Source organism: Strix uralensis, chromosome 20, assembly GCF_047716275.1.
Source record: "Strix uralensis isolate ZFMK-TIS-50842 chromosome 20, bStrUra1, whole genome shotgun sequence".
NCBI lineage: Eukaryota > Metazoa > Chordata > Aves > Strigiformes > Strigidae > Strix > Strix uralensis.
This window is the reverse complement of record NC_133991.1, coordinates 1,128,246-1,152,544: the sequence shown is the minus strand read 5'-3', so window position 1 is coordinate 1,152,544 and position 24,299 is coordinate 1,128,246. Positions and strand designations below refer to the sequence as shown.

The following is a 24,299-nucleotide window of genomic DNA, read 5'->3' as shown; positions in this document are numbered from 1 at the left end:
CCAGACCCCAACTCCCAGCCCGGACAGCAGCACCCACCTCCCCAGAGCCTCCCGGAGCCCCCTCTGGGGGAGCCCCCTCCGGGGGAGCAGCCAACGGCAGAGCCGGCCCCCCCAGCTCTGTGCGGGCAGGTACAGTGGCTGTCAGAGAGGCACGAGGCACCGTGCAGGCAGGCACAGAGATGGGAAATGGGAGCTCCTGCCAGTCCTCTGTTTCACAGAATCATCTCGGTTGGAAAAGACCTTGAAGATCATCTTGTCCAACCATTAACCTCACACTGACTACAGAGAGTTTCAGAGCAAGCGTTTGCATAAGATACCTGACTGAAAATGTCTCGCTGACATGCACTGGCAAGGATGTACAGAGGCAGGGGCCTGCCTGGGAGAGCATGACACTTACCAAGGCAGTATAAAGAGTTGAGAAGAATCGATAAAGGCGTTTTGGAGGGCTGTGTGATTTCTTATCAGCGTTACAAAGCCACTGCACTGCGGAAATACTGAGAAAGAAAACAAGACCCCCAGGACACTGAGCCATTGACTCTTCCGAGAGCCTGTCACCTCCCTTTGAGCTGCCTTCCAGCACCAGGCACGTGCCAGGCTTCAGGAAGACAGTTCCATTTTCTCTGCGTAGCTTTGCATTCTGTTCTGCAGTCACACCAACCCCCGTGGAGACTCACTGTGCAAAACCCAACAAGGCGCAGCAGTTGTTCAAGCACAAGAGAATCACCAAGCTCCCCTTTGGGCCAGGCACTCCAATAATTCAAGTGCTCAGCTGTGGCCCTTGCATGGCCGCACAGGTTTTGCCCACGAGCGTTCACATCAGCAACGGACAGTCCCTGCTTCTTCCCAGCACCTTCCCGAGATGCCTCTAAGCAGAGTGTTTCTGCCCTTCATCCCCACACCAACCATCCAACCTTTGATCCAGGGACTGATCCTGCAGCTCAGCAATGGTACAGATTTTCTGGTTTCCTCCTCAGAGCTGGTCTCAACCCTCCTGACAATATCCTGAATTTTATCTTATTTAATTCAATAAACTTCCTAGCTCGCCAGCACAAAAAAAGACAAGTGTCCCCTGGGCAACAGCTGTTGGAAGCTGGTTCTAGCACGCAGGATCTCAGCAGGGTCAGGCTGCGTGGAGCCATGAGAGCAGCTGTCAGGGACGGTTGTGCTTGGCTGAGATGTGCACAGGCAGAGCACATGTGGTGTGCAGGTGGTGCAGGCGTGTGGAGCAGCAAGGGAGCTCACTGGGGCACGCACACCCACCTGATACAGCCGTCAAACATGCCGGGCCTGAAGGGAACACCGTGACCCATGTCTGCGAGGAGAAGGTCTCCCTCCACCTCCCTCTCCAGCGCCACATCTGCAGGGAGTGGGGCAGAGCTCAGGCACCCACTCCCCGTGCCGGGGCCCAGCGCCGGGGCGTGGGGAGGGTGGTGGGGCAGGGCCGGCTCACCCAGCATGGCGGGGCTGATGTCCACGCCGATCCAGCAGTGGCCCTCGCCCGAGATGTGATCCCCGCTCAGCCCGGAGCCGCAGCTGCAGGGAGGAAGCGGGGGTGTGGGGATCGGGGGCTGGCTCTGGGGTGACGCCAGGCGGGCTCCGGGGCCCGTCCTGTGGCCGGTGTTGGGGGTTGGACGCCCCTTGCCCACAGGCACAGCCGGCTGGAGCCCGGACACCCCGCGGGCCCCACTCGGGGCTGGGCCCCCACTCACCCCACGTCCAGGAGGAGGCACGGCTGGTCCCCGGGCAGCCCCAGCAGCTCCACGGCCCGCTCCGACATCTGCGACTGGACCCCCACCACGCGGGAGCTGCGAGGCACGGCCCGGCCCGGGCTACAGCAAACAGCTCCGCGGGACCCCCCCTCCGCCCCACAGTGGGATCAACTCCTCCCCCCCACGGTGGGACCCCCCCACTGCCCCACGGAGGGACCTAAGTGTGTCCCCCCTCGTCAAATGCGGGGTTACCACCCGCCATGGGACCCCCTCGCCACCACCCCACGGCGGGATCAACCCCCCCCTCCGATAGGGCCCCCCGCGCCGCCCCACGACGGGATATAACCCCCCTCCCCCACGGCAACCCCCCCCACCGCCTCACGGAGGGATATACCCCCCCCCCGATGGGACCCCCCCTCGCCCCACGGGAGGAGCCAACCCCCCCCACCGGCCCCCCCCCATGGCAAGATCTAAGCCCTCGCGCCGCCACATGCCGGGGTTACCCCCCCCCCGATGGGACCCCCCCCGGCATCCGCCCCGTGACGGGACCCCCCTCGCCGCCCCCGCGCCCCCGCCCGCGCGTCCCGCAGTCCCGGAGCGATCGCGCCGCCGCACTTCTGCGTGTACTTCCGCGCCTCGGCCTCATCGTAGAACTGCAACGAGAGCGGCGGGGCGGTGAGGGGGAGGAAGGGCCGGGACCCCCGGCAGGGCCCCGCTCCCCCTCCCCGCCGCGCACCAGCTCGGGCGGCCCCCGGTGCTCGGGCCGGCGCCCGCTGCCCGCCATGCCACCAGTGACGTCACTGCCCCGCGCCGCAGCGCCCCGGCGCGCTCAAGATGGCGGCGGGCGGTGGCGGTGCCGCGGCGTGATGGAGCGGGCGGCGCTGGGCCGCCTGCGGCGCCTCCTGCCCGGCCCCCCGCGGCGGCGGGCGGGCGGCGGCGGCGGCGGGGCTGCGCGGGCGCGCCGCGACCTGTACGAGGTGCTGGGGGTGCCGGCCACGGCCACGGCGGCGCAGATCAAGACGGCGTACTACGAGCAGTCCTTCCGCTACCACCCCGACCGCAACGCCGGCAGCGCCGCCGCCGCCGCCCGCTTCGCCGCCGTCAGCGAGGCCTACCGGGTGCTGGGCAGCGCCGCGCTCCGCCGCCAGTACGACCGCGGCCTCCTCGGCGCCCCCCGCCCCCCGGGGCGCCCACCCGCCGCTGCCGCCGCCGCCCCGCCGCGGCCCCCGGCCCGCCCTGTCGTCCGCACCGGGCCTGGCCCCGGCCCGCCGCTCTTCGACTTCGACGCCTTCTACCGGGCGCACTACGGGGAGCAGTTGGAGCGGGAGCAGCTGCTGCGGGCGCGGCGGGAGCAGCTGCGCCTGCGGCGGGAGGAGGCGGCAGCCCACGGGTTCTCCCGGACCCTCTCCAACCTCGCGATTGGGCTCTTCTTACTCCTCGGCTTCGCGCTCCTCCACGGCCTCAAGTGACACGGGACTGGGCAGCCCCGGGGCTCCCGGCAGACTCCACAACCGCAGCGGGACAGACCCTCACTGCTGGGACCGGTGACTGCTGGGGCGTCCCCTCAGAAGGCCCAGCACGGTTCGTGACCCTCAGACATGGTGTGTGACCTTCAGACACAGCGCGTGGGGCCGGCTCCTAGGACTGAGACCTTCCGTGGCCGTGATCCTCAGACATGGTGCGTGACCCTCAGACACGTTGTGTGACCTTCAGACATGGCACATGACCTGCAGGCACTGTGCGTGGGGCCTGGGCCCTCCGCAGCTGTGACCTTCAGCCCTGGAGTGCGGCTGTCGGGCACAGCACGTGGCTGCGATGTGACTGGCAGACAGACAGACAGTGTGTAACTGCTGGATGCCACGCTGCGCTCAGCTCTGCGGGCAGCAATGTGACCCTGCTGTCTCCGGGACCCTGCAGATGGGGTGTGGGGGCCCCCCTGGCTGCAGTGTCCCCTTGGTGATGTGACATGTGGACATGGTGCCAGACAGCCGGACAGGGCTCCCGGGCTGCGCAGGCTGTACTCTGGCGCCATTGTGTGACCTCAGTGGAGCCACGTGCCCGCTCTGAGCCGCAGTGCAGGTTAAATGGCTGCCAGTGGTGTGTGCGGGGCTGCTCTCACCGGGGCCATGTTTCTGTTCATCCAAGCCCTGCCACCCCTGTGCTGTCACACCTGTTGTCACTGCAGCTTTGGGGAGTTTTAGGAGTGTTGGTCCCCAAGCTGTGTCACTGCCCTGGTCTGTCCTGGTTCCAGTCTCAGCTCGCTGCGTGCTGGGTGTGGAAGGTTTGGCTTCAGCAGCCTGGAAGGACAAAGCCCAGGCCTGTGGCAGCCCACATCCTGGTCGGCACGTGATGTCTCTGGGAGGTGCTGCCAGAGACATGTCTGTGTTGAGAACGGCCTGTCCAGCCTGGGGCTGCCTGGAGCATCGCACAGCCCCTTCCGCAGGGCCCGTGTGGGTCGGCAGCGACACGCTGCCAGGTGCTCAGGGGCATCCCTGGTGTTTTACACCAGCATCATTTGATGATCAAATTGATCATTTGATCATCTGAGCATCATTTGCACATCAGAGTATTTACCCACTGAAGTACTGAAGTGTTCTAAGAGCCAAAGATTGTGTCTCTCGGAGCTCCTCTCTTGCCCTGGGTGAAGGATTCACCGGTGCCGTGTGGGGTGAGCGAAGTTTCCTGAACTCGGGCTGTGCCAGGGACCTTGCCTGTGTTGCTTCGCGCTGGGTCGGCAGGGCCTGGCGCAGTGGTCTCTGCAGGAGCTGAGCCTTCGCCTCTTGCTCCAGTGACCCCGTGTTCTGTTTCCTCTCACCACAAAAATGTTAGAAGCCAATACCTGGAGCTTTCCTGCTGTGGGGTTATGTGATCCCAACCTGAACCTGAGGCAGCAGCCTGGCGGGGTGTAATGCCCACTGGCACAGGACGTCTGCCGTATGGGAGGGCTCCCTGCCTTCTCTGGAAAGCGTCACACTGTCTGGAGCAAATTCAGCCTGCAGATCTTTCCGCGACCCCGCTGGTTGTCAGTCAGTCTGCCCCTTCGAGCGGGATTATCGTGCCGGAAGTGTCGACCTGTGTCGAGCAGGAGCCTGGTGTCCCAGGGCACTGGTTACCAAGTGCAAGTCTCTGGACCTGTGGCTCTGTGTCACGTCCTGGTGTGTTTTCATGCTGCAAACCAACTCACTTGAAGACCAGAGGCAGGTTCAGTGGCAGCGCCTGGCAGGAAACATGCCTGGAAGAGCTGGGGCTGTCCATGGGGAGCAGGGGGTACTGGGGAGCACCCCTCGAGTCCCTGGTGTGGCACTTCGCAGTGTTTTAAGGCAGCGCTGACAAACGCCAGGTTTGATCTTTCTTAAATCTGTGCGGTGCCGGAGCCTGAGGCTGTGGGCTGTCCCTGCAGGCAGGCAGGACAGCGGAGCAGGAGGAACGGGCGCCTGCATCACTCTGCCCCCGCACTGGGACGGGGGAGCTGCCCCAGCAAGCTGCAGTGCTGCCTCCTGCTCGCTTCTGTCTGAAACCGGGGGGTGCAGGACCCGGGCGCCAAAACCCCGCTAATCCATGTGCCTTTGCGTGGGTGGTTCGAGCGGTTCATGTTACTGGTTCCTCCTCAGATCTCCAGAATGGATCTCGACCATTAAAGATACCCAGCAACAGATGGGTGACAGAAGGGCACTTCTTTCTTTTGGGGGGCTCGGGTGGTAAATATTCCTGGTCCTGGCTCGAAAGCGGGGGGCAGGGGATGAACTTTTGCCTGGTGACTGCAGCAGGCTGAGAAAGGGACGGGAAGGGGGGTGCTGTTCCCCGAGGTCGCGCTGGACAGGGTGGGGATGCTGCCTGCTGTTGGTGGGGAGCGGGCAGGGCGGGCTCCCTGGGCCTCCCTCCTGCCTGCTGGGGACCCTCTGGCACGTGGGGGTTGCTGCGCGCTTCTGACGAGCTCTCAGTGCTCAGTTGAGCTGCTGGGTTTGGTCAGAGGAGGGGAAGTGTGGCACACAGGGTGTGGGGGGACGCTTTGGGGCATCTGGGCTGTCCCTTTTGGGGTGGTATGGTGTGTGCTTCTCTCCAGTGTCCCCTTTGCCCTGGTCGGGCCTGAAAGCTCCTCTGCTCCAGGGGGGATCTCAGGAGCCGGGGCGTGGGTGGCCAGAGCTCCTCTGGTTGCACGGACCTGCCCGCCAGCTCCCCGTGCGCCAGACTTCACCCCTCGTCTTCCTGCAGCAATACCGCTGTTGCATTCTTGTCTTTCCCTCGCTGTTTCCCCTATGGAGAGGTGCCGGGAGCACTGGAATTTCCTGTGGTTTCCCTTCAGCGGGTGCGTGCAGTCGTGGTGGGGTGCCCGTGGTACCGACTGCTCGGGGGAGCCCCGCAGGGCCTGGCCATGGCGGCGGAGGTGTGAGGGCAGGGCTCGGGCGAGTGGTGCGAGCCTGCCAGGATCGGGAGGTCAAGCAGAAAAGGAGAGGAAAGGGGGCACAAGTGGGGCCGAGGGGGTGCGCGAGGCTTGCAGCACAGGGTGTGAACCCCGTGTTCTGCCTCTGCCACACCCCTGCGTGGGGGGGTGACATCCAGTGCTCCCGAGCTGTCCTAGTGGGGGGGCAGTGCTGGGCAGAGCAGTGAGAGCTGTGGGGGGTTTGCTGTCCCCCCACTTGCTGAGGGGGGGCACAGGCTTGTGCACGGCTCCAGCCCCTTCCCCAGCAGCTGGCCCCAAGCCCTGCGCCAAGGGTGAGGTGCTGCAATGGCCGGGGCCTTGGCTGCCTTCACCCCGCGGGGACCCTGGGGTTCCTGGGGGCACTGAGCCGCAGGGGGTGGTTTCTGTGGGGTGGGGGCTGCAGCAGGGGTCTGCTGAGTCGTCGCCTCCTTCCACGGGTGTGTGCGGTTCCTGCAGAGCAGATCTCAGCCGGACGCGCAGTCAGAGCTGGGACGCAGCTGCCCCGGCTGAGCCCGCAGCGTGTCAGGGGAGCAGTTCCAGCTGGGGAGGGGCACTGGGGGCTGTCGGCATCCTGAGGCCTTTGCCGAGTGGTGTTCGTGGCGGGGATTTCATCCTCTCACTCTCAAGTGTGCTGGGACCAGTGGGACTCAGCCCCATTTCATGGCTCCACGCTGTGGCTGCCCTCACCGTGAGGGACGTGCCGCCTGCGTGCTGGCTGCTGGGGCTCTCCAGCCCCGGGCACCACTTTTGGGCACCTCTTAGGTGACTTGTGTCACCAAAAGGAGCTGCCTGGGGTTGTGCTGCTGGTGGGCCCCCAGCTATTGCCCACCCCTCCAGGCTGGCGCTGCTCCACCCTGCGCCTTCACCCCAGGTCACCCTCTGTAACTCCCCATTAGGTCCCACTCTTGGATTACCAACAACGGACGTCACCCACCCTGCGCCACTGTGAAAGGGCAGCGAAACTACAGCAACACGCTGACGGCTGCTTGGCAGCTGAGACAAGCCTGGATGAAGCCAACAGCCCCGGTCCCGAGGCCGGCAGGCTCAGTGCAGACCCCATTCCCCTGGCACACCCCAGCCAGGCTAGGGCTGGTGTCCCCATAGGCACAGGCTGGTGTCATGACCCGGACTAGTCTGGGGAGTCATAACGGTTCTGTGATCCCCTTGGGTTAAATTAAAGTGAAACGACACCAAATGACCTGTTAAAATGTTTTACTTGGGGTAGAAAACAACTTAAACTTAGAAAAGAATAATAAGCAATGTGGTCTCTATAAGAGAGAAAAGAAAGGAAAGAAAAGAAAAAGAAGGAGAGAAAGAGTCAAAGAATTCTGGACATCACCCCTGGATCCAGCGTTGTCTCAGGTCCAGTAATCTTGGGTGGTGGGTGCACACACAGCAACGTTTTCTGTTGTCTTTTAAGTTCATCTTATCAGCTGATTAGCATGTTAGACAAAGAGAGGCAGGTATTCCACAAACTCATTTCCATGAGAGATGTGGGAAAGGTGGAGCAGGGGTTCTGTGTGCGTGGGGGGATGGGGTGCATTAACCCTTTTGTCCAGTTGAGTTGGTCAGCCCCCCAACCCTTTACCTTAGTTTTTGTTCCTTGGGCGATTATAGCTCCATCTGGTGTTGGTTGTTTATCTCTCTTATCAATCTTTTAGCTCTTCTTCAAGGCTAGAGTCATAAATTAAGGTGTAGGCCTTAACCTGAACATGTGGTTTTACTCAGTCTGCGTCTCCCCACTTCGAGGCTTGTCTGGGGAATGTAGCTGTACAGCTGTGAGGGAGCAGAGCCCTGCACCCTTCCCTACACCCTGTGCTTTCCTGGCAGATAATTCATTCCTTAGACCAACCACAAAGGCCACAATTTGTCCTTGAGGCTTTCCTTGTCATGACTTTGAGGCATTAACCCCTTCAGTTCCCCACAGCTGGCTGTGCTGGGCTGCTGGCGGGGCAGGCACAGGGACTCCGTGTTCCCCCCGGCACCCGAGGAGCCAGGCTGCTCTCTGGGAATGAGCCTGGCCCCTGGCAGGGCTTTGGGGTGCTGCCTGGGCTGGGGTGTTACCTGAAGTAAAGGCTCTTAAAACCAAGATCAGTTTAGAGAGGAGAGAGTGCTTTGTTCTGCGCAGGGTGCAGCAGCTCCCCAGTGACCGAAGGCCCTTGGCGGAGGCGGGGTGGTGGCAGCCCCAGGGGCTGCAGCTGGGGGAGTCGGGGCTCCCCTCACCCCAGCGCTGTCCCACGCTCCATTGCGTGAAACCAAGGAAAGCAACAGGGGGGGGGGGCCTGGGATGAACCAGGGTGAGCTCAGGCCTCTGCTGCCTCTCCAGTGGCGGCTGGTGCGAGCGGGTGGGGGGGGGAATGGGTGTGAAGAATGCAGCAGGGCTGCACCCAGGCCGCTGGGAACAGCTCAAGCCCAGCCAGCTGCGGGGTTCACCCCTCCGTGGGGGGCTGCCTGCCCACATGAGGTGTCTCAGCAGGGCCCAGCTGCTGAGCTGGTCCCACGCCTGCCTCGGGGGAAGTGCAGTCTCACTGGGCTCTGGTGGGGGCTCTCGCCTTCCCTGGGGTGCTGATGAGCTCGGCCATGTGCCAGTGTAGTGCTTGGGGGCTCCCCAGGCTGGAGGATCTGCCCTTGACTGCCAGTGACCCCCAAGCCTGGCTAGTACTGCCCCACAACCACCCTGCCTGCCCCACCCCTCTGTTCATGGCCAGAGCCAAGGAGCCACACAAGAGCCTTTATTTGTGAAGCCCGTGGTACCCAGTACTGCCAGGCCCTGCCCCCCGCCAAGTTCCTCTTGCTGTGGGTGCAGAGACCCCCTGGCAGCTCCCCAAGTGCAGGACCCACTGCCTGGAAACAGCACCCACCCACCCCAGCCCCAGCCAGCACCCCCAGCCCCTGCGTGCACCCGCCGGGCACTGCAGCCCCACGGGACTGTGACCACCCCTGCCGCCCCCTGCTCCCTGGCTGGGGTGTCCTGCAGGAGCAGGGACACCCCCACCCCGCTACCGCTGGGTCTCCCAGTGAAAGATGTGCTGGAGAACTAAGGAAAAGCTGCCAGCTAGGGCCCTGTGGGAGGTGGGGGTCACTCCCAGGGAGCACTATGGAAAACCTTCATGGAAAACCGCAGCTGGAGGGTGAGCCACACGTTGCCACCGGAGTGGGGATGGCCCTGTCCTGGCCAGGACATTTCCATGGTGCAGGGAACCTGCTGGGGCTGCCAGGGGCTGGTGGTCACCGCTGTTGGGTGGCCAAGAGCTCAGCAGGGCTTGGACGTGTTTGGATGGGTCACTGGGAGCATGGGGCCATGGGGGGCTGGTGCTGTGGTGGGGGAGGTGAGGACCCCTCTGTACACTGGGACATCCCATGGTGGAGGGACCAGACAGCAGCACAGGGACCCCCAGCGCTGGGCCGGCCCTGGTGTGCCCTGAAGATATTTTGGGGTGCTCTCCGGCCACCCCTACCTCTCAGTTCTGTTGGTCGCTTGGGGACCCCACAGGCCCCGGGGCAGCAACAATGCCACCTCACAGCCTGCCCAGTGCTGCCTGATGTCACTGACCTGCGGACTTGTGAAGCCAAACCCGCTCTGGGGGCACCGGAGCAGGGGGAGGCACCTTCCTGACAGCCACCCCCACCCGCTGGCACCGTCCCCTGCCCCTGGGCCGGGAGACCCTCTGCCAGCCCACGCCGTGCCCACCATGGCGCTGCCTGGTGTCCCCTCCCCATGCTGCGGGGCAGGGATGGGCTGCACTCGGGGTCCCCCCATGCTCAGTGCTCTGCTCTGGGGGACTCACGCCTGGTGCTGGAGGCTCCCAGGATGTCGCAGCCGAGAGCCGCTCCCGGGAGCGACAGCCCTGAGCCCCCGGACCCCCACGCTCCACAGTGCCGAGGGCAGATTTCTGGAGCGGTGCGAGGCACTTTCTGGCTCGGGGATCCTCCGCTGCTCATTTCTTTCCGTGTTTTGTAATTTCTTGAACCTTTCTGGGTGGCTGCCGGCGGGCACCGGACTCTGCACTGGGCTCTGCAGCGGAGTAGTGGGCTGGGCTGTCCCTCAGCCATCAGTCCTGGAGCTGGATCTTGCTGCTGGAGCTGCGCTGCCCCGGAGAAGGGCAGGCACGGGCTGTGGCGGTGGGAGCGCTCTCACGCAGCCTGGTCTGGCAGTGCCCGGGTGCCGCGGGGCGGAGGAGCTGCAGGGCCTTGTCCTACAGCCGCAGAGTGTTGGTCCTGCCTGCGCTTTCCCTGGCAAAGGCCCATCTCAGCTGGGCTTGGAAATGGGGGCACGGTGAGCCCATACCTGTAACGAGCTCTTCCCCATCAGTGTTTCCTAACTCGAGAGCTTCCTAACACCTGACCTATTTCTCTTCTGCTTCCATGTAAGCTCAGTGCCTCTCGCTTACAGCAGACAGAGCTGCCAATGACCTTGAAATCAGATTTCTGCAGGATCAAAGCATGACCGCAGACAGGCAGGGCACAAAGCGCAGCACCAGCAGGACCATGACGCCAGGACGCTGCCACCCTGGACTGTGAACGGAGAGAGGATGTGGGAAGAGTTCTCCCATGTGGCAGGCCTCTTCTGAACCCTCCCCGTGCAGGTCACAGGCCCTTTCTCTCAGTGTAACTAGGCTGGATTTTCGTGCATCCATTCCTGTGAGAACCGCTCAAGGCTTTTCCCCCCATAAGCCCCAGGAGTCCAGTCCCACCACCCAGCATGGGATTTCCTGGGTCTGTGCAGGAGCACCTCAGAGGTACAAAATAGATGTTCATTAATGGAAAATGAGCTCAGGGAAGCAAATTTATTGGGATGCTTTACCAGGCACTGCAGAGAGGCAGAGAGAATATGGAAATTTGTGGCATGTAGCTTTTCTGCTTGCTGTGAGTGAGCTCTGGAGGCACCTGAGAAACTGATGAAAACTCCCCTCAGGGCTGAGTGTCTTCCTCCCTCAGGGAAGGTACATGTGTAACCCACAAATTTCACAAGCAATTTTTTAATTCTCGATTATGAACATGATAACAAGGAATCACTGGCAAGCACAGGGGAAAAGAGCTGAGCAGGGGGGAGCCTGCACTCAGAGAGTGGAATCGGAAAGTGGCATTTCACTGCAACCACTGGGCCCCTCTTTCTGCTCCAGAAAGGCTCGGGTTCTTTGGCCATGCAGAGCCTTCACAGAGCGTCCGGTGTGGACAGGAGGGTGAAGGGGCACTAACAGTACGGGGCTGGTTTGATGAGGATAAGGGAGGATTTGCAGTTCCCTTTGCAGAGGCTGCCCCAGGTCATGCCACCCTTGAAATTCAGTCGTACAGAATAACATGCTGAGTACCACCACCCGCCCTCATAGCTGTAGGCACAGTTCTTACTGTAAGTGTCCTGATCCCGATCCTTTGTGGAGAACTTCATGTTGTCGTGCATGGTGGTGGGGTTGTCTGAGGTCATGGCATCCCCCGCCGTCCCCGAGTACGCGCCCAGCCTCAGCCGGTAGCCGTGGGACTCATCTTCCACACTGAAGAGGTTGTAGTCTGAGAAATTGATCTTGCCTGTGGAGTCCTGGATGACGAACCTGACCTGATAGACCTTCTGCTGGGAGATCTGGTGGATGTACTCGGTGCCCAGCCAGTACTCGCTGTGCACACTCCCAAAGCCGTACTTGTAGGTGCTCCAGGACTCGGCCCAGGTGACTGCTGTGTCTCTCTGGTTCCTCTGGATGACCGTCCAGCCCCCGTTGGTCACGTTCATTTCACAGGACACCACGATGGGGTGGAGCCCTTTGGGCTGGATGATGTAGACGCCGCTGCGGCTACTGGTGGGGATCTCGCTGCAGTCCTTGGGCCAGCCTGGGTCAGGAGACAGAGATGGTTATTAAATCCCAGGCAAGGAGATGCTGAAAGTACCTGATATTTCTTTTGAGCCTATATCCTTTGGCACACACATTCTTAGGCTGTATTCCTGTCATGTGCTCACAGGAAGAAATTAAAATCTGGAAATGCAGCAAGAGAGTTGGGCCTCATATCTTTCCAAGACAGGATTCAAACTGATCAGGACACTGTCAAAGTGTGTCGGCCTGGTGAGACTGAGCCCGACATTGCCTTCACCCAGCACACGACGCACCCCAGCCCAGGCTGGGTTCGGTCTTGCCGTGCTGTGGTGGTTTGCCTGTAGTATGCAGGCGATGTACCACCACACAGACCAATGCAAATCTGGGTTACAAAGCCCTTTGCTGTCACAGCACGTGGGCTTTAGAACTTTAGAGTAATCCCAGAAACTGGAGAGACAGTGATCAAGTCATCCATATTGCTAATAATTACATCAGCCCTCGTGATCACAATAGGACAAATCCATCGGCTTTCTCTGGGTTTATCCATGTAGTGCTTTAGAGACTTCCTGACTTGTTTGATTATGGCCCTTCCATGCTCCAGAGTGTCAGCACCTTACATGACAAACAGCTGGAGCTACATGCTCCTGGAAAGGGACTTGCTCCTCTCCTAGCACCTCTGTCACTGGTTATTCCCACTGCGATGGGACCTGTCTTGTGGTCCTGTGGGCTAATGCTGACTCTGTCAGCACAGTAACGCAGTCAGTCCCTCTCTTACCCAGTCTTCTTGTCAACTGTGCTGTGACAACAGGAAGATAACCAGTCGCCACTTCCCAGGGGCCAAGAATGAATCATCCCTTTCCAGTTTGGATCTTTGGGTGGAATTTCCCCACACTAGAGATCCTCATAAAGATCCTCATCAACTGCCAGGCCCAGGACACGGCTGGTAACAGGGTCCCCCCGAGGTTACGGGCTGTGGCACCTCCGCAGCCTGTCGATGTTTTTCCTGGGAGGAGGCAGAGCATGTGCAGGACATGGGCTAAGGCGGCTGGGAGCTCTTCACAAGCCCAGCAAGGGTGAGACCCCGTGAGCAGAGGTGTTCCCCGAGAACGGACTTACCGTGGCCCACCAGTGGGTGGGGGGCAACATCTCTGACCTGTCGAACGTGTGTGCTGCCATTATCTGCATTAACAAGAACAGAGGAGATGGGAGTGAGTGTTGAGGGTAGACACTGCAAATGCCCGCTGGGAGAGCATCATCTTCTCCAGATTCCTGGTTTTCTGGTGTTGCTCCTAATTCCAGAGGGACTTTCCCGTTGCAGGTATCAGCCAGTTGGTAGTTCTGGGGAATCTAGACAGTGCTAAGATGGGGCGGATGCTTCCCTGGTGAGGGGAATTTGGGCAGAGTGTGTGTGGGAGACCCTGAATGGCAGTGGCAACCCCAGAACGATGATTGTTAAAAGTGCAGGGGAAGCAGTGAGGAAGGGACTTGGGAAGAGGAGGCGTTAGAGAGGGAAGAAACAGGAGCAGACACAGGAAAGCTGGTGTAGGCATCAGGAGTCGGGAGAGGGGCTCTGCCCGGCTGGGTCAGGAGGGAATTTGGGGGATGTTGCTGGAAGAGAGGATGGCTTAGAGTGAGTTAATGCAATTCTTTTGCAAGGGCATCTCCTGCGTATCCACTGGTGGCTGTAAAACAGAGAATGAATCTCAGGCTTGTGGAATCACAAAAGCCATTCCTGTCCCTCCTCTGAAACAGAAGCTGCTGCTGCTCTCCAGCACCCCTAAATATCTCTCCCCGCTTTCACTCTCAGCTGGTGCTTTCCCATCCCCTCCCTTGCGAGGTGTTTTCCTTAAGCCTCTTGCACTGTGTACAAGCCCACACCTTCTCCTACCACACACAGAGTACGCTTCTTCCTGCAGACAGACTGTAATATTGCCATCCCTTCCTCCTCCGTGGTCTTCTGATTTTGGGGCTAAACCATTTGGTTTTTCAGCCTTCCCTGACACAGTCTGCCTCCCAGGTTCTTGACCCCTTTCCTTCTGCCTCTCTCCAAATGTGTCTCAAAACCTAGCAGTGAACATGGTGGTTGGCCTGAGCCCATGTGGAGAGGGAAACACTCACATAACGTGGTCTGAAGGATTTTCCTACCATGGTGTTTACTTTTACTACAGCCATATGAAGGTGTTCACTCATGTTTATTTTGTAAGCTGTGGTCTGCCCCTGCTCCTTCTGCCTTCACTTCCCACCCCTTTGGAAGCACTCTGCAAAGTGAAGACTTTCGAAGACTTTGGAGCCTGTCCTCTCTGGCATGCCTCCCCACCTCCCAGCCCTGCATCCATGCTGCTCTTGTTTTCAGAGCACCCGACCAGAGGTTTGGGTGGGATGAGTGTGAAGCCCAGAGCGCAACCCCTCTCTCTCTACTCGGAGCTGGGGTTCTTGGTGAGCCCAGGCTCTTGTCCCAGTTGTGGGTGCTCTATGCTGGCAGTTTCCTGGCAGCAGACCTCTGCGGTGAAGGCTGATGTGAAACCAGCACTAAACACTTGGACCTTGAGCTCTTCTGCCAAGAGGTCCTCCTCCTCCTCCTCCCTTAGGGGTGAAGCAGCCCTTTCTGTCGTGCCATGTCCCACCCGCAGCCCCCAGTTTTGTTCCAGGAGGTTTCCTGGAGGGTTCCTCGCTGCTCCAATACACCCTGACATTTGTAGGTTACTCCATGCCAGCATCTGACTGACTGCTCTGTGCCAGTGCCACTGCGTACTCTTTGTACTGACTTCATTCACTTCCTCTTTGTACTCATTTCTCTCTTGAATTCAGTTCCCCACTGACCTGGTGATTTCCAGAGGTGACTGCTGTTCTCTGTCTCCTCAAAACACACCGTGATCATTTGTCTCAACCTCTTTAACACCGCTTCTCTGAGGAGGAGCCCAGGGCCCGCAGCATCCCTGGCTTGGCATTGCTGCCAGTGAGACTGAGCCCGTCCCTTCTCCTGGGATCCTGTGGACTCTGGGCTTTGGACTATGAGACTTGCTTATGGACAGAAGAAATTAATGCCAGATGGGAAGAGAGACAGGCAGCAAGGAGAGGAGGACACTGAGGTGATTCAGTGAGAGAGCTGACCCTGCACTGGCATTGCCTGCTCAGAGATGTGTTTAGTCCTTCTGTGTTACGGGGGTGCAGCTGGGATGGCGAGGGGCTCTGCGCGGGGCCTGACTGATCCTGACCTTGTTTCCTCTTGTTGTAGTGGTGAACTTACCGAGCTGGGAGGACTCGGGGGGAACATTCATGACTCCATCCAGTGTGCCATTGAGGAGATGCAAGTTTGTTATGTCCAAGGCAGGAAGAGATGCTGCCAGGGCCAGCAGGCAGGTGAAAAGCAGGAGGCGAAGGCACTGGGTAGCTGAAATGAGAAGAGATTGGATAAAGAAGAAGGATCATAACTCTTCCATTAGAGAGCCACAAATCCCTTTGGACTCCTTTACTTGCAGAGTGAAATAGGGAAATAAAACCCTTTCCATGTAGAGCTCCCTCTTGGAGCTATGAGCCCAATCCACTCATTTGGATGAGCTGTCACAGACTCACTGGTGGGCGTCATTAGTGGTGGCACCCCCTGGTCTTTGAGACAGGAGAAGTGCGAAACGTTGTCCAAATGCAGAGTGACTGTAACCAGGAATCCTTGTAAAACCTGGCTCTGGGGACTGGAGATCATGAGCAGAGTGGGCCTGGAAGGAGGAACCCCCTCCCTCCCCGCTCCCATCGCTCCCCTGTGCCGGGAAGGGGTTTGTGGGCACTGGGAGCCCCGATGTCTGGGGGGGAGCAAGCCCCAGGCAGGGCCGTGCACGTTCCTCTGCTCAGCCTGAAGGCAGCGTCACTGGGAGGGGCAGCATGAACTCCCAGGAAATACTGCCTGGCTGGTGCAAATTATATCCTTTTTATGGTTGTATGGCCACTTCAGAATTTCCATATGTAGCCAGCTGCTCCAGCTTGTTCTTGCTCAGAGTAGCCAGGAAAACCAGCACACTTTTTGCAATAAGAAATCTAAATAAATTAATAGAAAGCTCATCATGATTCCTAGAGAGCAGGACATTGCAGAGACACCTGCTTGTGGGGATCTGTTCACACGATGACAAACGTAGCTCACCCTGGCAGATGACCGGTGTGATCCCTCCCCTGTTTGAAAAGGGGCAGAGCCAAACTTACAGCCCTGCCCTGGGACACCTGGGTTTGGCACCATTCCCTGGGCCCACAGAGAAGGAAGATGATGAGGGATGCCACCCGGCACCGCTGTGTGTGACTGCGGCCACTGCAGAGACAAGCACCCTATTCTGAGGGCTCAGAGCTCTCCCAGTCCCTTGTGTCAGTTTTACAGCAAAGGGCTTTTAAACACCCTCCAGTCCAACTGATTTCTTCTCAGCTCCTACATAACATTGAGTGCCTCGGTACACTTCTGTTTTGAGGCATGTCTAAAGATGTCTCCTCTTTAGGCCGCCAGAGCAGCAGTGCTCCCTCCACTGCTGGCCCATTCCCCCGTGCACGTGGACGGTCGGGGAAGGTCTGGGGGGGAAGGAGGTGCAGGGAGAGGATCTGCCTCTCCCGGGTGTTCCTTGGGGGGCAGAGTGTGCTTTTGAGCATCTAACTTCCAGACTTTAATACCTGTTCAATATTGCTCCTTAGGCAAGAATATCTTAAAAATACTTTTTCTGTTCTAGGCTTCTACTCTCTGTTCTATTCTCTACTTTCCTTGTAGAACTGAAAATCACAAAGGACGTTTGGTAAACAGAAGGTTTGTAAAACGGGGTGTCTGGCACTGCAGGGCTGCACTGACACAGCCTGGAAATGACAGAACAGGCAGCCTCCTGCCCCAGGTGCCAGCCCAGGGCAGAGCCCAGCCCAGGGAAGGGGCTCGGCGCTGGGAGGACCAGGGTGTGGGGAGAAGGGAGCCCTGCCCAAGACAAAGCACCGGGATGCCCCATGTCCTGCAGTCACCAGCAGTGCTGCTGTCCCTCCCCCCCCCCCACTCACCCATTGCTGTCTCTGCGGGGACCCTGCGCAGCGGAAGCCGAGCGGCTCTGGCCTGACAGGGGGGTGTCTGGCCGGGAATTTATAGGGCTCATCAGGTCGGGGGTGGAGGCACGAGACCCCAACTGAGGCACTCGTCCTCTGGTTGGCAGCAGGACCAGTGGTTTACGGCTTATTTGCTCTTCCTCATGAAGTGATATGCCCTTGGACAATGAAGGCTGTGTCTCACAAAGGTGAAGAGTCTCTTCAGAGGAAAAGCAAATAATTTGGTGCCCATAAGCGATTGCCTTAAACCAACCGTGATTTACAGTGCCTGCCCTCCTGCCCCAGCAGGGTTTCCCCAGGGAACAGCATCCTCTGGGCACTCCTGAACATTTAAACGTGTAAGTAAACACCCAGCTGACATTCCCCTCCTGGATGGCGATCAAACGTCGGCTGTCAATTGCTCTCCAGAGTGGGCACCAAGCCCAGCAGCCATGGGGACCCCAGCAGACCCTTCAGGGAAGAGCTGCTCTAGTGTTCCTGGCGAACTGTGCCCTGAACACTGTGCCAGTGCCACTCCAGGAGCCGCCACCACGCTGCCTCTTGCACAACGTGTGCTGCGGTTGCCCCTGGCACTGCGGCCCTTTGCAGTGCTCATGAGGGAGCTCTGGGAGTTCTGACATGACACTGACGTCAAACGGTCTCACTTCAAGCTCCACTCTGCTACTAGGAGTGCTTACACCGTGGATTGCTTGCAGAAAATGACAGACCCACCTTTCCCTGGGGGTTGATACCCACCGTACTCTTGGTTATGAGGACTCTGGTACCCCAGCATTCACCTTGTGCTGGCCAGAGCCTGCGGAGGAGCAGGCTGGGCTTTGCTCATGGGCTGTTTGATGGCAGCGTGGCCACCTGGCCCTGGGGCTCCTGTTCATGCCCTGCTGTGCTGACGCTCTGCTCAGCGGCAGATGCAGGCAGAGGCAGGCAGCAACCCACAGCAGAGCTTGGCCCACAGCTTCCAGTCCTTGGCCAGCTTTTCCAGGGGGCTGTGGCCGGTGTTTGGGTCAAGATGCACAAAGCAGGCAGGGGAGGCCATAGAGGAGACTTCTCTGAAACCCCAGCATGTCCTCCAACCCAGCACCTGCCCAGTACGTGTTTGATATTGAAAGAGCCGCAGTCGTGGCACAGATCTGTTTATTGCTGCATCCTGGTCTTCATCTGGAAAAATGACACCAGAAGGGTGAGGGAAGAGATCATTCACATCCACATGTGAGGTGACAGCTGGAGTGCTGTGGCCTGTGGGGGCTTCCTCCATGACAACGGTGACTGGAACTCCAGGAGTCTGGCAGCCATGTGCAGGAGCACATGGCCTGTGTGAGCAGGACGAGAAGATGGGTCTGCTCTGCGAGATGGGTCTGCTCAGCCCGCAGAAAGAAGGGCTGAGATGGGACCTGGTTTCTGCCTTCACCTACCTGGTGGGAGGGTGGACAGTGAATGGAGTCAGACTCCTAATTTTTTGAGTTTTGGACCTCCCATTACAAGAAATGTATTGACAGATGGGAGTAAGTTCTGCCAGGACCTGGAGCTCAGGACGTGTCAGGAGAGTCTGAGAGAATGGGGCTTGCTTCCCCTGGAGAAGAGCAGGCAATGGGGAGGTCTCATCGCTGCCTACAGCTGCTCTATGGGAGGATACAGAAGGACATGGAGCCAGACAGTCCAAGGAGCTGCATGGTGGTGGGATGAGAAACAATGGACCGAAGGTGGAACATGGATATTTCAGTTAGAAATAGGGACTTTTTATAACACGAGGTTGGTCAAATACTGGAACAGGTGCTCAAGGGGAGGCTGTGGGATTTCTGTCCTTGGAGGTGTTCAAGACTTGACTGGACAAGGACCTGGTTTTTTAGCTCTGTTTGAGCAGGGATTGGACTAGATGTCACCAGGTGTCCCTCCCGACATAAATTATTCTATCACCCCAATTCTATGTCTCTCCTTGGAGGTGCACAGGGGTAGGATGAGAGACAACGGACATAAGGGAAGGGAGAGAAATGAGAATTAGATAAAAACAATTTCAGCCTGAGGGTGTTCAAAGACTGAAAAGAAAATAAAGAGAAGTTGTGGGACCTCTGTTCCTTGACATACTCACAGCTGACCCAGACATGACTCTTAGCAACTCATTCTGAGTTGTCCCTGCTTTGGCCTCGGCAGTAGCCCAGTGCCATTTGGAGGTCACCCCATGCTCCTCCGGTTCTTTGAAGAGCCCCCTCCCCAGCTCTTGTGCTATGTGTTTCTGCAGGAACACAGTCATGGTGCAAGATGCAGAGCTGCCCGCAGCAGAACATGCCTTGAGAAGCCCCTTTGTCAGCCCAAAGAGCCTTGACAAAATCCTGAGAGACCTGCACAGCCAGCTGGGCCTCTCTGACTTGCTCTCTCAGGATTAACTGCTGGTGTCACAGCCCTGAGGGCACCAGCTGGCCTTCATGGCTGGTGCCCTGTCCTGCCTGAGACCCTTGCCTGAGCCCAAGGCCTGTCTCAGCTCAGCCCTGGGCCCTCAGCCCAAACCTGAGCTGCACTCTGTGAGTACTGGCTGCCAGTCCCCTCTCTGGCCTCGTTTTCTGGGTGGACCCTAGACCCACGTTGTAAATAGGTTGTTTCCTGGAGGGACCACTCAGGTCCGTGTGGGAGCTGCTCATTTCCAGCTCTGCCATTTGCACTGTGCCCTTTTGTCCAGCATCTTGGACCCAGCTGATGGCTTGGCTGGGCTGGAGCTGTGGCCAATGCTTGACTCTGCCCACTGTGCTCAGAGCCAACATGGGCAAAGCCTGTGCAGGTCCCACTCCTGGCTTCTCCATGGGGAGCCTTTGCTGCTCCCAGAATGCTGGCTCATGCCTGTGCTCCCCCTCCTCAAGCCCTACATGGTGTCCCCACGCTGCCTTCAGAGTGCAGCCGCTGGTTGTTATCCTCAGCTCTGCTTCCCACCTGCATCTGCTCACAGCTTCTCTTGCAGCTGTCTTCTTAGGAAGAGGTCCCATGTCAGCGTGATTTAGAAAACCTTTGTTTTATAACTTTGAGTGCATCATCCAGTAGAATGCTTGAGCTGAAGTCAAACCTGGGGTCTCTGCTGGACTGTGGGTGGGCTGTCCCATGGACACGCCGTTTCTGTGAAGGAAATGTTCTTTGTGTCTATTTGGAGCAGCCCGGTGGAGCCCCACGCGCACAGGGGCAGGGGAGAACTTGCTCTCCCTGACCTATGGAGTCTGTGTTCCTGCTGCATCTGGTGGCCCGCCAGCAGCAGCCCCGCACACCACAGGTGCTACAGCCCCTAAGTCACCCACCCCCCTACCCCCTCAGGAAGGGGACATGGCCTCTCTGCCGAGGGTCCTTCTTCCCAGGCAGCTCAGGCCCTTCTCCGTCTGCAGACCTGGCAGTGCTGCTTCTGTGACTCTCCCAAACTAAATGAGGCTGCAGACCAGGGTCCCACCCTCTCACCCAGCAGACAGGGCTGAGATCGAAGGGTTCAGACAGAAGTCGATCCAGTGATCCCTGACCTTGGAGGGGTCTGGACGCCACTGTCCACCCAGACCTGCACGCTGCGCTGCTTGATGTGGACTCCTGCGGCACAGAATGTTTGGTGGGAGCCTCAGCTGGACACTGGCTTGCTGAGAGCCCGGGTTTGAAGCTGTGCCGTGAAGGAGACACCTGGTCAGCAGGCTACCGAAACAAACACAGGACAAGAAAGTAGAAGGGCCACATCTTTCTCCTCTTAAAATTGGCTTGAGAAAGCGGCGGAGCCATCTGGCGTGAAGCAAAGACCTCACAAATGTTCCTGAGACCATTCTGCTCCTGTGAGAGGGAGCAACCCCTGGTTGCCGTTTCAGGGGCCGGGGGGATGTGCAGGGTGCTCAGCAGGTCAGAGACAGGGACCGGGGAGGAGAGTGGCAAAGGGACTGACCCACAGGCACCTCTGTGCTCCCCACAGCCCTCTGTGCAGGGCCAGTGTGTGGGGTGCAGGGGACATGGTGCATACGGTCACTTCTGGTGCTGGACACTGGTTCCAACCCAGTGATAGAAGTTGCTGACCCTGAAACCTGCCAGTGGAGAGTTAGGGAGCAGGCCCAGCTCTTGAGGACCTGTCCTTGTATTTCCCAGGTCACCTTTGGGACTGGGCACAAAGGAGACCTAATCTCCCCTCCTCTGCTAGTTTCTGTGTGTATGTCCTTAAGGAGCTGAGTGTCTCCACTTCAGCTTGATCACGACTTTCCAGATTTGCCACAAGTGGGCAATCCACATGTAGTGTTTGTGTGGCTGGGAGAGTCAATAATTGAAATCCCTCATCGCGGAGGGGATTATTTGGTACTTCCCTGGCTGGAAGGGCACACCCCTCTCCCCTCAGGGGGTTTAGTCGTGCTCTCGTGGGATCTGAAAACTGCCCCAGTCACAAACCGCAAGTGCCTCCTTGTGCCTCTCCAAAGAGCGAGCGTGAGCATAAGTGGGTGTGTGCAGTGCCTATAAAGCCACTGCAGAAAGCTCGGCGTGGGAGGGTGCACCAGTGGGTTCCTGCTCCCTGCGCAGCTGTGCTGTTGTGATGGGTGAGTTACCGTCCCATGGGTGGTGCTGAGCTCAAACAAGGCCTGACTGGGGGGGTGTATCAGAGGCACGGGGTGAGTAGCAGGACAGTGGTCATGACCCTGCCTGGGTGATGGATGCTGCCAGGCTCCCTGGCAGCAGAGGGGATGCAAGACCCAGGCACCCAGTGACACACACGCTGGGTGCCAGCCCAGGCTTTCCTGGGCTGCCTGTGCCCGTGTTCCCACGTCCCGAAGGCACGTTAATGTGGTGACCTGGATTCCAGCTCGGTCCTTTCCCTTCCCGACCTGTGCATGTGGCATGTGGCTGCACAGGGGTCCATCCTTGCCCAGGGGTGATGGCATCTCCCCCATAACAGAGGCAGTGCAGCGTGGGGGCCGTGCTGGTGGGCAGCACAGAAGGCTCAGGCTGGTGTCATGGTGCAGCCGCAGAAGGAATCCTCCTGCCTACTCGGGAGCCTGCGCCTGTGGGGGTAGGGCCCACGCTTTGGGTCTGGTGTCCCACCAACTGTCATTGGGCTGGCTCATATAAAAAGCATAGGCACGATCACTTCAAAAAGAAATGTTTCTTGCGATCCCTCCTCCTGGCAAACTGATCTCCCCAGATCTCACTGCATCTACTCTTAGCTACTCTTGAGTAGCTTACTTACTACTACTTAGCTATCTCTCATAGCTACTCTTGGGCTGTAGGTTCTGAGGACAGATCTGCAGGCAGATTGCTGCCTGGTGCAGGGAAGGGGCTGATCAGGAGGGTGGCAAAAGCCATTTCTCACCCAGTTTCAGCCCTGCGGGGGCAGAGCCTGCAGTGAAGCTGCAGCTCCCATCGCCCCGGGAGCCCCCTGCTCCTGCCTGCACCCTGCGGCTCTGTGTTCCCTGGCCCGAGCTCCCTGGGGGCCAGGGGGCTGCCCCCGGATCCTGATGGCAATGGGCACTTTTCTCCCCAGGGCTCCAGGCTGGGACACACCTCGTCCTCCTGCCCGCCGTGGTGGCGATGCTTCTCCTCTGCGTGAGTGCTGGTCCAGCAGCACCCACCGCTGGCTCCCGGAGTGGTGAGTGCGGAGGACGGGGGCACTGGCTGGGCACTGGGTGCGGGAGCAGGAACACGTCTCCCCCACTCAGCACCAGCTCCCAGGTGTGCACCTGGCTGGTGCACGGCACAGGAACCCCTCCAAGCCCTGGGCCATCACCTGTACAATAAGCAGCCTGACACCAGTCAAGCTACCCTCACCCCCTTGGTGGCTCCATGCTGAAACCGAGGGGTTTCTGCCCAAGCACCATCATTTGGCGGGATTGCTCTGCAGTACTTGTGGCTTTTTACACCTCAGTTCTAGGAAAGATCCTCCCAGCAATTTTATTTCTTTTTTAGCTCTTGTTGGATTAGGAGTATTCCATTCCTACCTGCAAGGGAGGTTACACTCCCTGCAAGACCTGTATGCCTGAGAAAAACAATTTCATGGGCTGAATTAGAATTACCCACAGGAAATTGTTCCTCATCAGGCACAAAACAAGAAAGACAAATTAGACAGCAAATTAGTTTGGTAAGTAAGTCATGACAGGTCAGTCCTGCTAACAGATAAACTGCGACAAGCTGTGGGGAGAGACCCCTGTGAGATTGAGGTAGAACTGAGCATTCTCTTGCAATGCCACGACCCCCAGGGAAAGCCTGAATTTTCATTACACATCCTCATCCAGGGGAGCATTCTGGACACTTCCAATCATTGCAAGAGCTGCAGATCAATATATCAAGGGCCTTGTGTGAGGGCCAGACGTACTTGGAGGGCATCACTGGCATCTGGGAGACTTTTTTCCCCTTTTCTTGGCCGGATGCATTAGAAGGCTCCAAAGCAAAATGCAAGTAATGAGAAATAGATTCTCGGGCCCTGTCCAGGGCCGCTCTCTTAGAGACCTTCGGCTGTCCTGTGGATGAGCCACTGGAAAAGCCACTCTGCACTGTGGAGCCAACCACAGATAAAACCAGCCCTTTTTGTCCTTTTTGTCACAGGGTTCCCTGCAGACTGCAGCCACCTCCACAAGAACAGCCCCAGCGGGGTGTACGTCATCCAGCCGGCAGCATCACCCCCGCGCGTGGTGTGGTGTGACATGGACACCGAAGGCAAGGGCTGGACTGTTGTCCAGAGAAACTCTCACGACACCGAGCTCATGTGGAAGCAGTCCTGGACCACCTACAAGTACGGCTTCGGGAACGTGCAGAGCGATCACTGGCTGGGCACTGAGTACCTGCACCTGCTGACACAGCAGGGCACCTACAAGGTCCGCTTCATCGTACGGAATAAAGCCAACGTCACCCATTACGCCGAGTACGACATCTTCAGGGTGGAGAGCGAGGCCAGTGGGTACCCGCTGAGGCTGGGCCGGTTTTCTGGTGATGGGGATGACTATCTGACCAGCTATCACCCCAAGAAGGGGGGCATTCATGACAACATGAAGTTCAGCACAACTGACAGAGACCAGGACCAGTACAGCGGGAACTGTGCCAACAGCTACGGGGGCTGGTGGTACGACAGGTGTCAGAACGTCCTGCTCAATGCCAAAAAACACATCCTCTGGCCGGGATTCTGTGATAACGGCGACTGCGCATCCTCCCTCATCCTGGTCAAACCCACAGACGTGTGCTGACCGTGCCACAGCGCCCAGCCTCCTGGGGGTTTGGGGAAGTGCCACCCTCCCCAGCTCAGTGCCCCGTTCCCGTGCCTGCCAACAGCCCTGTGCCAACCCTGGGGCACGTCCTGAGTTGCCTGCAGATCCCGCAGCATCACCAGCGGAAACA

General features: G+C 58.8%; 4 protein-coding genes across 4 annotated transcripts in view; 2 read left to right on the top strand and 2 right to left on the bottom strand.

The window, feature by feature from the left end:
• BUD23 (BUD23 rRNA methyltransferase and ribosome maturation factor) overlaps nt 1-2,513 on the bottom strand; it is a 5,895-nt gene extending 3,382 nt beyond the window's left edge. The window contains exons 1-6 of the mRNA XM_074889888.1: nt 2,446-2,513; nt 2,325-2,362; nt 1,710-1,805; nt 1,451-1,533; nt 1,261-1,357; nt 398-494 (exon numbers count right to left, since the gene is read on the bottom strand). Of these exons, the coding sequence (XP_074745989.1) occupies nt 398-494; nt 1,261-1,357; nt 1,451-1,533; nt 1,710-1,805; nt 2,325-2,362; nt 2,446-2,493 (459 nt within the window). The 5' untranslated portion in view covers nt 2,494-2,513. The remainder of the gene's footprint in view (nt 1-397; nt 495-1,260; nt 1,358-1,450; nt 1,534-1,709; nt 1,806-2,324; nt 2,363-2,445) is intronic.
• Nucleotides 2,492-5,364, top strand: DNAJC30 (DnaJ heat shock protein family (Hsp40) member C30). The gene has a single exon (XM_074890652.1). It carries the CDS (start codon nt 2,492-2,494, stop codon nt 3,176-3,178), a length of 687 nt encoding a protein of 228 aa, XP_074746753.1. The 3' UTR covers nt 3,179-5,364.
• On the top strand, nt 5,236-24,299 carry LOC141952434 (fibrinogen-like protein 1-like protein). The gene is made up of 3 exons (XM_074889832.1): nt 5,236-5,367; nt 22,456-22,560; nt 23,514-24,299. Exons 1-3 carry the CDS (start codon nt 5,268-5,270, stop codon nt 24,146-24,148), a joined length of 840 nt encoding a protein of 279 aa, XP_074745933.1. The 5' UTR covers nt 5,236-5,267; the 3' UTR covers nt 24,149-24,299.
• Nucleotides 9,277-18,240, bottom strand: LOC141952619 (uncharacterized). Its single transcript, XM_074890289.1, has 9 exons — nt 18,078-18,240; nt 17,753-17,781; nt 16,947-17,146; nt 16,368-16,527; nt 16,066-16,094; nt 15,507-15,622; nt 15,181-15,354; nt 13,050-13,112; nt 9,277-11,952 (listed from the first exon to the last, which is right to left on the bottom strand). The coding sequence occupies exons 1-9, from the start codon at nt 18,238-18,240 to the stop codon at nt 11,324-11,326; spliced, it is 1,563 nt and encodes a 520-aa protein (XP_074746390.1). The 3' UTR covers nt 9,277-11,323.

What these genes read in the sequence shown, in the direction of transcription:
- DNAJC30 (XM_074890652.1), top strand. Translation starts at nt 2,492, where the DNA reads ATGCCACCAGTGACGTCACTGCCCCGCGCCGCAGCGCCCCGGCGCGCT.
- LOC141952434 (XM_074889832.1), top strand. Translation starts at nt 5,268, where the DNA reads ATGTGCCTTTGCGTGGGTGGTTCGAGCGGTTCATGTTACTGGTTCCTC. An exon ending in AGATACCCAGCAACAGATGG is followed by an intron (nt 5,368 to 22,455) that starts GTGACAGAAGGG and finishes TTTTCTCCCCAG; the next exon opens with GGCTCCAGGCTGGGACACAC. An exon ending in CACCGCTGGCTCCCGGAGTG is followed by an intron (nt 22,561 to 23,513) that starts GTGAGTGCGGAG and finishes TTTTTGTCACAG; the next exon opens with GGTTCCCTGCAGACTGCAGC.
- LOC141952619 (XM_074890289.1), bottom strand. Translation starts at nt 18,240, where the DNA reads ATGGAGGAAGCCCCCACAGGCCACAGCACTCCAGCTGTCACCTCACAT. An exon ending in ACATGCCTCAAAACAGAAGT is followed by an intron (nt 16,095 to 16,367) that starts GTACCGAGGCAC and finishes CTTTTCAAACAG; the next exon opens with GGGAGGGATCACACCGGTCA. An exon ending in CCACCCACTGGTGGGCCACG is followed by an intron (nt 11,953 to 13,049) that starts GTAAGTCCGTTC and finishes CTCCTGACCCAG; the next exon opens with GCTGGCCCAAGGACTGCAGC.